This window comes from Lissotriton helveticus, chromosome 10 (genome assembly GCF_964261635.1).
Source record: "Lissotriton helveticus chromosome 10, aLisHel1.1, whole genome shotgun sequence".
NCBI classification, from domain to species: Eukaryota; Metazoa; Chordata; class Amphibia; order Caudata; family Salamandridae; genus Lissotriton; species Lissotriton helveticus.
In genome coordinates, this window is record NC_136071.1 from 339,155,807 (window position 1) to 339,173,507 (window position 17,701).

General features: G+C 44.7%; 1 protein-coding gene across 1 annotated transcript in view; it reads left to right on the forward strand.

Annotated features, from left to right (window-relative positions):
- Positions 1-659: 659 nt before the first annotated feature.
- Positions 660-17,701, forward strand: part of LOC144785192 (uncharacterized) — a 75,903-nt gene continuing 58,861 nt past the window's right edge. Inside the window, exons 1-2 of the mRNA XM_078664240.1 lie at positions 660-753; positions 16,870-16,930. Of these exons, the coding sequence (XP_078520366.1) occupies positions 16,876-16,930 (55 nt within the window). The 5' untranslated portion in view covers positions 660-753; positions 16,870-16,875. The remainder of the gene's footprint in view (positions 754-16,869; positions 16,931-17,701) is intronic.

The window sequence follows — 17,701 nt, forward strand, 5'->3', positions numbered from 1 at the left end:
AACAACAAATATAACTGTAAATTAGGAAACCCTTCCCATGATGTACATGCTTAATAAACATTGTATGCTTTTTCATTAAAGTGTACAGAAAAGTGATGCATGGATTGTTTGAATTAATCTCATTCATTGGTAATTACTTGGGCCGCATCCCAATCCATCATTATTTTCCATACCATGCCACTTAAGTTTGGATCCAACCATATGCAAATCACTCTTGACTCTGCTCCAATGAGAACAAGCTAAGTTCTCCCTGAACCGGAACCAAGGAACCCAGGAGTGGTTTTACCCTGGTTAGGGCTCCTCAAAAAGTATAGCTTTGTTCCTGTGACACAGGGTATGTCCAGACGTGGTTTCAGTGACACTGTGCCACTGGAACAAAGCTTACCTGAATTTGAAATCTTGTGGGCTTTCCCATATTGAGGAATGATGACCTTTCTGCATTTTAAATAAGGATAATCCTGCTTCTTTTGTTTGTTGGAATTTCCCACACACCAGGATTCTCAATTCATCTTCCAACCTCTCCAGATTCTATGTGTGTGACATCATCAGACATTGCCAAGGAGCACAAATAGAAACATAACAAGCAGATGGTTGCTGATAGTGTCATAAGGGCTAAGAGTTCTAGATCTCTGGTGCAGTGGTCACTTTCCTTGGAGACTTGGAAGGAGGCAGTTGGAGCTGTATTAGCTTGTGAGAGCTGCAATTTCTTTAAACACTGACATTTATTTGTGAGCTTGAATACTACTACAACTGGTAAGGTCATTTATGTGTTAGAGTGCTTGACTGAGGGTCTTATTTAGAGGTTTGTGGATGGGATACTCAGTCAAAATGTGACAGATACTTCTTCCCTTATGTTACAAGTGCTTTAGGCTTTAGGTTATAATACACTTGGAATTTGATGGATGGGATATCTGTGATGTTTTGAATCTAAAACATTATATTAATATTAAACTTAAATAGAATATAGACATTGTTCTACCTCCAAAGGCCTGTGTATTTAAAGAATCCATGTGCACTTACATAAACACACACACATACTGGGGACAAATGATGAAACTTTATGTTAAAGTTCAGGGACTAGTGTTTATGCATTAGGGGAATAGATGTGAGGTAATGTGGTTTTAGGTTAGAGGTTTAGGGTATAATAGTTAAGATTTTGAGTTACAGATTTAAGTGTTAAGGGTTTTGGGTATAATGTTAAGGAGTGAAAAGGTTATGAGTGAGGGTTATGACGGTTATAGGTGCTAGGGTTTAATATTGTGGGATATACGGTATTAGGATTAGCACTTTTGGGTATAGGGTTAATGGATTAAGGGAACAGAGATTAACACATTGAGTATAAGGTATAGGGCCTAAGGGTATGGCTTAAGTATTTCAGGAATCTTCTTAAGGTTATGGTGAAGAGGGTTAAAAGTGTAAGTTTAGGATTAAAGAAACCCTGATATTACATCTCTTTAATAATATAGAGGAACATGTTTTACATATGAGTTATACTAATGAGTATTTTTTAAAATGTTATTAATCTGTATGAAAAATATGCAGGTTTACTTTTCATACTAACATTGCACTCAATTTATTTCAATGGAACACACATGACTTTCCAGCCATCTATTTCTCAGTAAACAACATGAATTATCTAGGTACACAAACACATACACTCAAACACACACCTCTTGAGTATGTAGTTTTATTGTTATCTATAATAGTTCCTACGACAATCATAGATGTCTCTCTAATCCTCTTCTTTCTTAGCCTTAAACTAAGTACCCATAGGATTTTGTTCACTAAGCACCAGTTTAGATGATTTCTCATTTCAAAAAAAGATTATTATTTATGTTTACATGTTTAAATTGTTTATGATTGGTTGTGTTTTCTTGTATATTTTCAAAACATCTATAAATGTGGTAATTAAGCGTGAAGTGTTTTAATTGATAGGGGCTGAACTCTGTACATATTACGACATACCTGATTTAAAAATTTCTTTCATTGTCAAACATTCCCTTAGTGGTTCGGAGTTGATGTTCTGAAGTGAAAAATACTTTTGTTGATTTATTGCCCTCAAAATTTTACAGGCATCTCTAGTTTTTGCTTAGCTATTTAGTTTTCTGGTAAGTTGTGTTTGTTGCTGCACTGTTGGGCTGGTATTGTTGTTATTAAACTCTGCTCTTCCTTCTGTCTGTTCATGTGAGACTTGTGTTTGAGGGCTGTCAGGCTGTACACCTGTGTTATGAACCTGTGCATTGGTAAGGTATAGGAGAAAAACGTATAGGCTGTGGGGAAAAGAAGAAAGATTACTTGTGTTCTGTTCAAACACTATTTACCATCTAGAGATATCTAATATATGTTGACGTTAGGGTTGGGCTTGTCGACCTATCAAATAGGAAAAGGTTAGATACCTATGAGGTATAGTTGCATCTAATCAATGTCAGTGGTGATGGTTTCAGCCTTACAACCTGCAGAAATATAACTATTTAGTGGGCTGGTAATATGAGTTCTAAATGTTAAAAGCAGCAACAGAATGAGTTGGTGTTCGAACTTTCCCTCTAAGCCAGGTCACCCCAGATTTTTGCCTTCCTTCGCTGAACACAGTTATGTTGGCTTTTAGGACTCTGTGCACATTGCTCCTGATAATCACTGGTAAACTGGTTGTGCTTTCCCTTTAAAACAGAGTAAAATTGGCCTACACCTGACTGGTACATTTAATTTACTTGTAAAACCCTAGTACATGGCACTAAATGTACCCACTGCCTGCGAATTAAATGCTACTAGTGGGCTGCAGCACTCATTGTGCCCCCCTCTCCCTAACTAAGGTAGCACTGCAAAACATATCTTACTTCTGCCACTAAATCTGTAGTACAGTTTTTAACTAAACTGCCATTTCAACCAGGCACATCATGCCTTTTGCTAGGCCTAAGCATTCTTGTTTAATACTTATAAGTCACCCCTAAGGCAAGCCCTAATAGCTCATAGGGCAGGGTGCAGTGTATTTAAAAAGTAGCAAAGGTTTACTTCAGTTTTACATGCCCTGATAATGAGAATATCTTAAAGGCATGATTCACTGTCTCCCCTTTGTTACCCTGGACAGTTTTGAGCCAAATATAGGAAAGAGTGAAATTTAGACAAATGGGACGTCCCTCACCTGCAGACTGGCACTGAAAATAAAAGCGGTACCTTCAAAACCTCTCATCAGAACATTCCTTGACTTGTGTAAGATTAGGAAGAAGAACTGTCCTGCCATTTGAAGATGGAAAATTGGACCTGCTTGACTTGGGCTCAGGCTCCATGAAAGTGACTCCAAGAGTCAGTTGAATGACCTCCTGTTTTAGCTAAAGGGACAAGGCATGCTTCCAGGTGCCTCCCTGCAGCTGCAAAGCTGACCAGCAACTGGGCCTGCCTGAGCCCTGCTGCCGGCCTCTGCTGGAGTGAACTCTGATCCCCAATAGGTGCCCATCCAAGTCATGGACCCTTGGCTAGCATTAGAGTGTTCCCTTCTTGTCTGAAACCGCAAGTCCTGAGTCCCAGGTAAAGATTCTGAAGTTTTTGGCCACTGTGCGACTGCGAATTGACTCCTCACGTCACCCGATAACCATCTGAAATGCCTGCCAGCGTGAATCTCCTGCGACGACCTGCTCTTCATGTCTGCTCCTAGATCCAGCACCACGCAAATAAATGATGGATGGACTGCTGAATGAATCAAACATTGACACCCACTCAAGAGACCTGGGTTAAATGTATCGATATTTTGCTCCCAATGCCATCCCAGTTTAGACACAGTCATATGCAAAACAGTCTTGACCCTGCTTATCATGGTAACAGTCAAGTGATCTGGGTTATAGCCATCGTTATTGTGCTCACTATGTCATCCATGTTTAGACCAAGCCAAATGCAAAACAGTCTTGAACCTGTGTCTCATGGTACCAGCCTAGACCGAACTGAAAAGCCAGGCCATCCTTGGACCAGACACAAGCATCCTAGGACCGATTTCGGAGTATCACCCCTCATCAGCCATGGTAGCTTCAATCCAGTGCGACAGTGAGCAAGGGACCCATGTCTGGGCATACCCCTCTCACTTAGGGTGAAAAGTGCTATGCAAACAAATGATGGAAGGAATGCTGAATGAACCAAACATTCATCCCCAGTTAAGAAATGTGGGTTAAGCCCATTGCTCTTTTGCTCTCCATGCCATGCCAGTTTAGACCCAGCCATATACAAATCAGTGTTGATCCTGCTTCTCATTTGAACGGTCCAGCCTGTACTGTCCAGCAAGGCCTTCCTTGGACCAGAAAAAAGTATCATAGGACCAATTTCGGAGCATCACCCGTCATCAGCTAGGCTAGCTTAAATCCAGTGGCACAGTCAGTAAAGGACACACATCTAGGTGTACTCATCCCACTTACGGCAAAAGAGCTCAGCAAACAAATGATGGACGGAGAGCTGAATGAATCAAACATTCACTCCCAGTCAAGATAACCAGCACCAGCACAGTAGACTGCAATGACTGCTAAAGAGAAGCTCTAGCAACATCAATAGATTTGGTATTTGTCTTGCGTTGTGTTATCACTTTATTACTTTGTTTGCGTGCTGCATAAGTACTATGCGCATTAACCCTATCTTAAGCATAAGTGATCTTGTGCCAAGGCACCAGAGGGTAAGCACAGGTTTACTTAGTGACTTTTGTGGTTAACCGGACAAGGATTATGTTTATTACTTGAGTGGTGCTTCCACCCCTCTCACCCAGTTTCTAACGCTTGGTCAGTTTAAATTAATTGTTTATGAATGAAGCCAAAGCAGAGTTATCAGTACATGCCTGGAAGGTCTCTCAGGTGCAAGGAATTCTTTTAAATGAGCCCACATGGATGACCTCAGAATGAATCTATCCTTTGTGGCAGAGGGGCAAGTGACGCGAGTTTTCGATTATCTCTAGCCAGACCTTTTCAAATGATTGTCGCTAATGGTGCTTAAATCAGACATTTTAACATAACACTCTTAGGCTAAACAAGACCATAGGAATTTCATGTGCACGTTGCAAAAAAAAGTTATTGCAACAATGTGCCATCATCAATTGTATATTTTCCCCAAAATAATTTAGCCATAAAGGACACCTTACAGTTCTTCAAATTTAAGTTGAACCACAAAGGGCCATCACCCTTTACATGTTGTTTTGTTCCTATTAGCGAAATAATATTTATAGTGAAATTATCCGCTTAACCCACTAATACATTTTGAAGCTGATTATTGAATTAGATCTCTTGCAATTTCTCATGCATCAACTAAACATTTCGGACTAGCGATCATTTAACACAACTGCCATGTTTTGCACACAGGGGATCAAATAGATGATGAGATGGAAGCTTGAGTTGTCTATGATCAGGGCTGGACTGAGAACCAAAACTAGACCCGGCAAAGTGCTCGGCGGACCGCCTGGGGGGTTAGGGGTGTGACCCAGCTGTTTGCCAGTGCCGGTTTCGGACGATTTTGTTACAGGGTCCGATATTATAGCTGTGCTGCAAAAACGGCCCTGTAACAAAAACAACACCCCACAGGCCAAAAACCATCCCTCACACTGGCGGCCCACCGGGGAAAAACCTAGTGCCGGCTATGCCCAGTCTGGCCCTGTCTATGATGCATCTCAGAACTCTGAGGGAAAAGCCATTGCCTTACTCACTGATAAGCCTGGTATTTTGCCTCCCACCACACCTCTCTTTAAATCTTTCTCCTGCCAAAATATAAAAACATTATTCCTGGCCTCTGGCTACCCTACCACATTTCTCTCTAGAGCTTTCCTTTCCTTCCTTGCTCCAAGGTGTGCTCTCTGCTCTTCATCCAATGCTGACAGGCTCTCTGAGAGCCACGGCAGGATAACCTGGAACTGATTTATCAGTTTGCAACATTATGAAACAACTTTTTTCTCCCAGTTTTTCTGTCATAGCAATAACAGGATTTGAAATTCGGTATTCATGCTAATGGCTCTCCCTTATAGTCATATATAGCAAAATATTAATGGCTGGTGAACAAGTCACATAACAGACTAGATATTTCAGAGTCAGGTCAGCGGTAAAATGTTTGAGTCTGGTGCGCAAGGCACAAACATTTATTCATAAAGTTTTGTATAGCGCCATCGTGACCCTTACGGGTATCAGAGTGCTTCACAATTTTGGGTAAGAGGGATACAGTATTGGGAGGTAAAAAAATAATCATTACATAATTATGCAAGACACGTGCAGTACTCCTGTAGGTGTTGGAACTCATCACATATGGGTACAGTAATGGTTGAGGAACATTCTAACATATGTATGTACAGTGCATGTTAACGATGTGTGGGAGTAGCTTTTGAATGTAAGTCTGAATATCTTCTCCCACTCACGCAAGACTTTGAATCCTAATGTTGCAGCAAGATGGGCTTTCCAGATCCCCTTGCTCTAAAGCTTTTTACCCTTTGATAACACTCCAGATTGTGCCGACTTCATCATTTATTGGTTAAAGTTAAAGAAACTTTTGGAGGAACTCGTGTGATATTTGACTTATATGATTGATTATCCAGCCAACAGTTGTTAGCCCAGCTGTTTAGTTTGTTGCCCACTACTAAGTTTGATTTTATCCACGTTAAGCACTGGATAGGAAACAGACTCAAAAGAAGCCAAAAGGCCTAAAAGAATCAGGAATGCAATAGATGGAGGGCATCCAACAGGGACATCAAGGCTTAATCAGAGGAGTGCATTGGTCTAAAACCTGATTGTTGCGGGCTGAGCAATTATTTTCCAAATAACTTGATAACTGATTATTAGCCAGGCTTTGCATCAGTTTGGTGGCAAACGATAAAATGATACAGGTCGGTAATTGACGTAAACTTTAATTATGCTCCAAAGACAGCAGTATTTTCCCACCCATTAGGTACCTGGCCTGATACATTAATTCTGTAAGTTTAATTCAAATAATTTCACAAACTGTGTGAATGATCTTCATCTTACAGATATCCCAAAGAGATCTTGATAATATCTCTTTCAGCTGCTCAAGTAGCTCTTCCTATTTTATAGGCTTAAAACGCATAAAAGTGTTTCCTTGAGAAGTAGGGTCCAGCTAATATGTTATTGAGGGGTCTGCAGAGGGTGAGCTAATTTCTAAAATGCTTCCTGCAAAAAAAGTGATAGAGTTGGTTGTATAAAGTGTAGGAGGGCAGAGACTTACATCTTTCACAGTGAGTGGGCCAAACTCTCTAACAATCTCCAAAATCTGTCTAGTCCGAGAGGTGAACTGATTACTCTGAGCACAAAGTGAGTCGAATGTTTTGTTTTAATGGCTATTTTATAGGTTTTCAAATCTGGAAATGGCATTCTTATTAGGGTTTGAGTTAAAACCTTTCCTCCAGTGTCTTTAGACTTTCTTACATGCTTTCTAGCAACATCAATTTGCTATTGATACATACTTCATACAACTTTCAAGAGGACAACAGAATCAAGACCAGTCGGCACTACAATGTCTTCATCTGCCTTAAACAGATGCATCAGGTGGATGATTGAACAAGGGAGGGTTGAAATTTGCAGGTTTGAGCCACAATCGGCAGGAGTTTCCAAGGCACTAAAAGCCCTGGTAGTGGGAGCGAGATTGGACAACATTTTCAAGGATGTCAAGTGGTGTGGGTATCCTACGTTTAAGTGGTTTTATTTTAAAGCTATGCAGTACAGTCGGTGGTGAGTACGCTTTAAACTATGCATAATCCTTCCCTACGGTCTTGACAAAAACTGAGATTTTCATAGACATTGCAGAAAGAAGCTAGGATAATTACCATTCTTTTCCTAAGATGATGAGACAAATAGTTCCTTAATGGATTTCCACCTTTTACTGAATGGTTTCAAAGTATGACTTGGGGGTTCAATGAAAGCAATAGGTTGCTGTGACAGTCATGGCTACATGGATGATGCTAGAGCAAATAAAATTGCATGACATGCTGCTGTTTTAAGGCTTCTGGTAGACATCAGACTGGATCCAGATATTTAAAAGCAGCAGTACTCTTGTATACCAGTAGATGGCGATGTGCACCTCCGTGCTGACGTTGTTCCACTCCAGAAGACTTGGGTGTAAATAACCACCATCCAGGCGTGCTGATGCCAGTTCCTTTGTATACATGCTTTTTGAGGCGGAAACAGAGCTTACTCCTCCTCTCTTTGACAACTATTTTTCTCCCAAAACGTTCTTTTTCAGAGTCCCAGGGACAATATGTCACCTACCAAAACAACAGGGCTTAAACATTTCAGGGAATGTTGAAAAACAATGTCTGTGACAGATCCCTATGAACTATGTCTGTGGTGCCTAGGGTCTGAGGAGGTCCTTGACCTGACCCTACCTACAACAGAGGTGATAACTAACATCTTGACGAACAAGTTACTTACATTCCATAACGCTTTAGTTGGTAGAGACTCTATCTAGACGCTGATTCTTTATATGAGAATATTCCCTAGTGTCATACTGCATCCTGAATCATTTTTTGCAATTTCCCCTTGCATGCTGGTAGTTGGCATCATTTGGCACTGCATCGTATTGTTGGCGTAGTCAGCAGCAGATGTGACATTCGCGGTGCCAACATAGCCCCCGCCCCAGGGAGCAAACCTCCGTTCATAACAGTCTTTTTTTATTTTTAATCCTTGCAATTTATTATGATATTAGCTTTGCAAAAGGAAGAAACGAAAAGAAGATGTGTACAAAGAATGTGTTTGTATTGTGATAAATCTGGATATTATCTAAAAGATTGTCACAGTAAACATAGAATTTTCAAGAGTCAAATACAGATGCCTTCAGTTAGAAAGGTTACAACCAGTGGAAAACGGAGCGCCTCGACAATAAATGATGCTGCCTTGTTGAGTGAAGATAAGCAGTTTGTAACAAAATAGGCAGCTAATACTATGTAGTGATTGATTACTCATGTAGCAGTTCCTTACAAAATTATTTTATCCAATGAACAAGGTGAATTTGTTTCAGGACTTCAGGTCAGGTTTAGGTGTCTCAGGGAATTATATGGTTATCAAGTTTGGACAATCATTAGAGATACCTTGGATCACTAAGAATGTTCCTGCAGAGGTTAGGGCAGTAGATGGTTCAGCATTGCCTTCAATGTTAATATATGGACACAATCTTTGTGGTGGGTTTTGCAAGTCACTATGAATAAAATAGTTTTGATCTGATTGATGCCCCTCATTGGGTCGAGCCTAGCTATTGCGTAAGCAATCGCTATGCGAGATTATAGTAAGGGGAAAAGAAAAGTCTACCAAAGACCTCTGGAATGCGGTTTATGGCCAGTGCATGTGAGGCATTAAAGTGCGAAGCAGGCATCTGGCATTGACTTAAAAGCAGCAGACTGCTTTCGCCAGCGCGCGCTTTGCCTCACTTCCTGCTCCCCCTCTTACAGCAATTAACTTTCGCTCACTCACACCCCATATGTTCGTTCCCGCCCACCCTTCCTTTGATGTCCGCTTTTCTTGTTTTCTCCTCCCTACCCCTCTCTCTCCACCCTCCAACTCTACCCTCCACCCTCCAACTCCACCCTCCACCCTCCAACTCCACCCTCCAATTCCAACTCCACCCTCCAACTGCAACCTCCAACTCTACCCTCCAACTCCAACTCCACCTTCCAACTCCTCCCTTCAACTCCTACTCCACCCTCCAACTCCAACTCCAACTCCACCCTCCAACTCCACACTCCAACTCCAACTCCACCCTCCACCCTCCAACTCAAACTCCACCCTCCAACTCCAACTCCACCTCCACCCTCCAACTCCACCCTCCAACTCCACCCTCCAATTCCACCCTCCAACTCCACCCTCCAACTCCAACTCCACCCTCCAACTCCACCCTCCAACTTCACCCTCCACCCTCCAACTCCTACTCCACACTCCACCCTCCAACTCCACCCTACAACTCCAACTCCACCCTCCAACTTCAACTCCACCATCCACCCTTCAACTCCACCCTCCAACTCCACCTCCACCCTCCAACTCTACCCTCCAACCTCAACTCCACCCTCCAACTCCACCCTCCAACTCCAACCCCACCCTCCAACTCCACCCTCAAATCCTCCCTCCAACGCCAGCCTCCACCATTCAACTCCACCCTCCAACTCAAACCTCCAACTCCACCCTCCAACTCTAACTCCACCCTCCAACTCTAACTCCACCCTCCAACTCCACCCTCCAATTCCAACTTCACCCTCCAACTCCAAAAACCACCCTCCAACTCCACCCTCCAACTCCACCCTCCAACTCCAACTCCAACTCCACCCTCCAACTCCAACTCCACCCTCCAACTCCAACTCCACCTCCAACTCCACCCTCCAAATCCACCCTCCAACTCCACCCTCCAACTCCACCCTCCAACTCCAGCTCCAACCTCCAACTCCACCCTCCACCCTTTAACTCCACCCTCCAACTCCAACTCCACCCTCCAACTCCAACTCCACCCTCCAACTCTACCCTCCAACTCCACCCTCCAACTCCATCCTCCAACTCCAACTCCACCCTCCAACTCCAAACCTACAACTACAACTGCACCCTCCAACTCCAATTTCACCCTCCAAATCCACCCTCCAACTCCAACTCCACCCTCCAACTCCACCCTCCAACTCCAACTCCACCCTCAAACTCCACCCTTCAACTCCACCCTTCAACTCCACCCTCAAACTCCACCCTCCAACTCCACCCACCAAATCCAACTCCACCCTCCAACTCCACTCTCAAACTCCACACTCCAACTCCAACTCCACCCTCCAACTCCACCCACCAACTCCAACTCCACCTTCCAACTCCAACTCCACCCTCCAACTCCACCTCCACCCTCCAACTCCAGCCTCCAACCTCAACTCCACCCTCCAACTCCAACTCTACCCTCCACCCTTTAATTCCATCCTCCGACTCCACCCTCCAACTCCAACTCCACCTTCCAACTCCACCCTCCAACTCTACCCTCCGACTCTACCCTCCAACTCCACCCTCCAACTCCAACTCCACCCTCCAACTCCACCCGCCAACTCCAACTCCACCCTCCAACTCCAACTACACCCTCCAACTCCAACTCCAACCTCCAACTGCAACCTCCACCCTCCAACCCACCCTCCACACTCCAACTCCACCCTCCAACTCCACCCTCCAACTCCAACTCCACCCTCCAACTCAACTCCACCCTCCAACTCCAACTCCACCCTCCAACTCCACCCTCCAACTCCAACTCCACCCTCCAACTTCACCGTCCAACTCTACCCTCCAACTCCACTCTCCAACTCCAACTCATTGAACTCTCACAATACGTCTGTCCTCACATCCAGTTCAAAGATATACACACACACACATAATCTATTACAGGGGCACTGGGTGGCCTGCACTCATAAAATATCACTGTCACCCACACATCCATTCTGCGAACAGGAGGAGTGTAATGCTCCCCTACAAGTCTGCTTATGCCAACTACAATCCCTCCAAGAGACCTGCCCATTCCCTATTTTGATTCATCTACATACTTACTCCAGTAACTTATAAATTAGCTGATTAGGTCATTTTAAAGGCTTTTTGAACAGCCTAGGTGCCATCTTGAGCTGTTCTTCCCATCTATTTCCTTCATACTTATACATTTAACTTGCAACTTAAAAAGCCACCAAAAATATGTTTAAACAATGACGCTGTAGTAGACAGAGAATAGTTGTGTCACAAACAGGTGATGTTTTAGGGCATGTCATGTCATGTCATGTCAAAGGTTCTTATATAGCGCCTTATCACCGCAAGGTCTCAATGCGCTACCCTCCAACTCTTACTCCACCCTACAACTCCACCCTACAACTCCACCCTCAAACTCCAACTCCACCCTCCAACTCTTACTCCACCCTCCAACTCCGCTCTACAACTCCAACTCCACCCTCCAACTCTTACTCCACCCTACAACTCCACCCTCGAACTCCACCCTACAACTCCACCCTCCAACTCCACCCTCCAACTCCAACTCCAACTCCACCCTCCAACTCCACCCTCCAACTCCAACTCCACCCTCCAACTCCACCCTCCAACTCCAACTCCTCCCTCCAACTCCACACTCCAACTCCACCCTCCAACTCCACCCTCCAACTCCACCCTCCAACTCCAACTCCAACCTCCACCCTCCAACTCCACCCTCCACCCTCCAACTCCACCCTCCAATTCCACCCTTCAACTCCACCCTGCAACTCCAACTCAACCCTCCAACTCCACCCTCCAACTCCACCCTCCAACTCCAACTCCTCCCTCCAACTCCAACTCCACACTCCAACTCCACCCTCCAATTCCACCCTCCAACTACACCCTCCAACTCCACCCTCAAACTCCACCCTCCAACTCCACCCTCCAACTCCAACTCCAACCTCCACCCTCCAACCCACCAACTCCAACTCCAACCTCCACCCTCCAACCCACCCTCCACCCTCCAACTCCACCCTCCAATTCCACCCTCCAATTCCACCCTCCAACTACACCCTCCAACTCCATCCCCACCCTCCAACTCCACCCTCCGACACCAACTCCACCCACAAACTCCACCCTCCAACTCTACCCCCCAACTCCAACTCCACCCTCCACCCTCCAACTCCAACTCCACCCGCCAACTCCAACTCCACCCTCCAACTCCAACTGCACCCTTCAACTCCACCCTCCAACTCCACCCTCCAACTCCACCCTCCAACTCCAACCTCCACCCTCCAAACCACTCTCCACCCTCCAACTCCACCCGCCAATTTCAGCCTTCAACTCCACCCTCCAACTCCAACTCCACCCTCCAACTCCAACTCCACCCTCCAACTCCACCTCCACCCTCCAACTCCGCCCTCCAACTCCAACTCCACCCGCCAACTCCAACTCCACCCTCCAACTCCAACAACACCATCCAACTCCAACTCCACCCTCCAACTCCAATTCCACCCTCCAACTCCACCCTCCAACTCCACCCTCCAACTCCACCCTCCAACTCTACCCTCCAACTCCACCCTCCAACTCCACCCTCCAACTCCACCCTCCAACTCCAACTCCAACTCCACCCTCCAACTCCACCCGCCAACTCCAACTCCACCCTCCAACTCCAACTGCACCCTTCAACTCCACCCTCCAACTCCACCCTCCAACTCCAACTCCAACCTCCACCCTCCAACCCACCCTCCACCCTCCAACCCACCCTCCACCCTCCAGCTCCACCCTCCAATTCCACCCTTCAACTCCACCCTCCAACTCTAACTCCACCCTGCAACTCCAACTCAACCCTCCAACTCCAACTCCACCCACCAACTCCACCCTCCAAATCCACCCTCCATCACTCAGGAACACCACCACATCCCTCAGGGACACCACCACATCACTCGGGGACTCCCACATCACTCGGGGACACCGCCACATCACTCAGGGACACCACCACATCACTCGGGGACACCACCACATCACTCAGGGACACCACAACATCACTCGGGTGCACCACCACATCACTCAGGGGCACCACCACATCACTCAGGGAAACCACCACATCACTCAGGAACACCACCACATCATTCAGGGACACCACCACATCATTCGGGGACACCACCACATCACTCAGGGACACCACCACATCACTCTGGGAATACCACCACATCACTCAGGAACACCACCACATCACTCGGGGACTCCCACATCACTCGGGGACACCACCACATCACTCAGGAACACCACCACATCACTCGGGGACTCCCACATCACTCTGGGACACCGCCACATCACTCTAATACACCGCCACTTCACTCAGCCCATCCACATCATCACTCAGCACCACAACAGCACTGTCCTTACGTGCTACCAACAAGCATTGCCATAGCCAATAGGACCCTCCAACTCCAACTGCACCCTCCAACTCCAACTCCACCCTCCAACTCCACCCTCCAAATCCACCCTCCAACTCCACCCTCCATCTCCAACTCTACCCTCCAACTCCTCCCTCCAACTCCAACTCCACCCTCCAACTCCACCCTCCAACTCCAACTCATTGAACTCTCACAATACGTCTGTCCTCACATCCAGTTCAAAGATATACACACACCCACATAATCTATTACAGGGGCACTGGGTGGCCTGCATTCATAACATATCACTGTCACCCACACATCCATTCTGCGAACAGGAGTGTAATGCTCCCCTACAAGTCTCTTATGCCAACTACAATCCCTCCAAGAGACCTGCCCATTCCTTATTTTGATTCATCTACATACTTACTCCAGTAACTTATAAATTAGCTGATTAGTTAATTTTAAAGGCTTTTTGAACAGCCTAGGTGCCATCTTGAGCTGTTCTTACCATCAATTTCCTTCATACTTATACATTTAACTTGCAACTTGAAAAGCAACCAAAAATATGTTTAAACAATAACGCTGTAGTAGACAGAGAATAGTTGTGTCACAAGCAGGTGATGTTTTAGGGCATTATTCTCATATAGCAAAATGAAGCTGATTCCATGTAACAAAAGCACTTTGGATAGTTAAAAATCATTTACAAGGTTCCATAGGGCCAACATGTTTCATCCCAAGTCTAGACAATTTTTTAGTAGTCACTTATAGAAAGGGAGTGTTACTTGATGAAAATGTGAATCCCCACAGTTTCTGATATAGGCCAATCCTTTTATGAAAACAGTAACTTAAGGTCTCGGTTTTAGGGATGAGAAGTGAGGAATTCTTTTGTACAGCACATTGCAGTGAAGGTGTTTTCTCATTCTATTTGGCGAAATGATATTAAAATATTTTGGTATTTGGGGATTTAGTATAACAACAGCATAGGTGAGAATCAAGTTTTCTTTTCTCCTCTCGCCTCCCCTGAACTGAACCCTGGATATAGAGATAATGTTCTTTCTTTTATAATCCCTTTTAGACATCAGAAATTATTCATGTTAAAAAATAAGGTCGTAGTTCACAGACCCGTCTTGAATCTCCAGTGTTTATAAAGCATATATTGTATACTGTTTCCTGCTATGGGAGGCTATGCCACTAATCTCCGACTTTCACAGCTCATGGAATCCTTTGCTCTAAAATTATTGTGACAACTGAAGTTCTTGACTCAACTCATTACTTTTCTTTCTTGATTCCTAGTTAATTGTCTACAGTCTAGTTGAGTGAGCACCATCAACCACTGTTGAAATTTGAATTTTACTCAATTCAGGATGTCCAACAATGTGAGTTTTGATTTCATGCCTGTAAGTGTAAATGAGGTATTATGCTTAATTGTCATTATCAGGGTTTGAGTTTCTGAAATAGAGATGAGTACTGCTATTTGAGTGAAAATTCACATGTTAAGTCCCGATTCTAAAAGAAGCTGCAGGTGAACAAAGGTAAAACATAAGACATGCAATGTTTTAAAACAGGAGAGGAAACAATATAGTGTCAGCTACTAAAAACACTGGGAGCGAGAAGAGTTTTTGTAGTGACCTTTGAACTATGTTTTTGTTTGATGACTGAGAAATGATCGGACCTAAATATATGGGAGCAGATTTACAGTCCCTGTGTGCCGCAGTGCATCTAGTTGCATGAGGCACTTGTGGCGTAGCCTGCTGAGTGATATTTACAAGCACAGGTAAAGTCATTCTGCGTGACTTAACCTGTGCTCGTAAGTATCGCCCCAGTTCATGCAACACTTTGCGTGTTAGGGGCAGGACATGGGTGTTGATATGGGTGTTCCCACGCAACACCCATGTCCACTGATGCATTTCCAGATTTACAAGAAATCGTAAATCTGGAAATGTGTCAGAATGTCAGAAGGTGCCCCTTCCTGCACAAGAACAATCTCCCCATGACACAGGCATCTTTGCACCACTGTGCAAGGATGCCTGCGCCAGCGCATGGCAGCTGTTTGTGTGCCAGCGCAAGGGGAAGCAGAGAGATGCAACATACTGTTAAAAATAGGTTGCATCCCTGTGCTTTGAAACTAACGCAGTGCAGCACAGCAAAATGACTTTCTTCATCGCGCTGCGTTAGTTTCTTTTAGATCTTCCCCGCGGTTTCTTCCCAACTTACAATGTTAGTTTAAAAGTTTGGGAGGATAAGTAGTGAGCAAATTATAGTGCCTACTTTAAAGTTTTCACTTTCATGAAAAGAGTTGTCATTTGAGATGTTTTCAATTTTGTTGACAATCAATTTAGTTTCTTTTAAAAAAAGTATGGTTGTGATCTCTTTCCCATAGTTGTACAAACATCATGTTTAGAGCTCACTCCACTACAAGCCTTCAATGTGAAGTGAAAGAGTTACACTTGGTGAAACAATTTACTTCCCCTTCAAGGCAGGAGTGAGATATAGGGCAGCTCACCGAGGAGACTCATAGAACGTGAAACAACACCGAATCAACCCCAGCCCACAAAACCACTCCTGACCCACCCACCAGCCAACAAACCAACCCGACCCACCCCCTCCAGCCGGCAAAACAAAATCTGACTCACCCCCAGCCTATAAAACTACCCCAAACCCACCAGCCTACTAAACTACAACCCCCAGCCTAAAACTACACCCAGCACAAATAAACTCACTGCTTCCTGCAAGGTCTTCTTGCTTCTGTCCGTAGCAGGCAGCAGTTAGTATGCATATTGCCTTAACCACACATATGCGTGCTTAGGGCATATGTGTGGTTAATGCATGTGCTGTAGATCTAGCGGAGTTGGAACACTCATTGTTTAGTCCACAGTGTTCCGACTGTTCTCCGACCATGGCATTTGAATATAGCAGATTCCCTTCAGTAGTTAGCTACTACATTTCAACGAGAAAATGGCTGAGCGGCACAGGGTGTAACATTGTATATCAATATGATGAAATGGTGAAATCTGGTTTTAGAGAGAAAGATCAAATGATTCTTTCTGTTTCTCTTGTAGTTCCGCATGCGAGGCCGCCTGAGGGCAGTAATCTGCTGCTGCAGACCAGTCCCTGAGGGAGGTAAGTGATCGAAGGCAAAACCCCTCATTACCTCATGCCACTAGAAATAAATGTACTCTGAGGGGCAGATTTATAAGCCCCTTGACACACCGGTTCATCATTTTTTGTGTTGTACCGGTGGTGCATGGTAACGCTCCATATTTACAAGGACAGGAAAAGCCACCCTGTGTGACTTTGCTTGTCCTTGTAAATATGACCCCTTTACACGCAGCACTTTGCATGAAAGGGACTTTCAATGGGTGTTGCTGTGGGTGTTCACATGCAGCACCCATGGAACCAGACACATTTTCAGATTCACAAGGAATCATAAATCTGGAAATGAGTGTGAATTCTATGCCTCCCCAGCGGAGGCGGAGGGAGGCGCAACAAGGAGAAATTTATTAATTTCTCCTCGTTTTCTTTTCCTCTTTCTATGTGTGCTGCATTTTGCAGCACACATAGAAAGAGGAAATCACCTCTAATGATTGTTTATGTACAGGAAGGGTTCCCTTCCGGCACATCAACATTCATTGAAACAATGCAGTTTTTCAACTTCTATGGGTGCTAATGCAGCACACATAGAAGTTGAAAAACGGCATTTCAGATTGTTTTTGTGCAGGAAGGGAACCCTTCCTGAACAAAAACAATCTCCCCACGACGCACGGCTCACGGCAGCAGTTTGTACGCCAGCGCAGAGGGAAGCACTGAGATGCGACATATTGTTGTAAATATGTTGCATCCCTGTGCTTTGAAAGTGACTCAATGTGGCTTGCATTAGGCACTGAGGGGCAT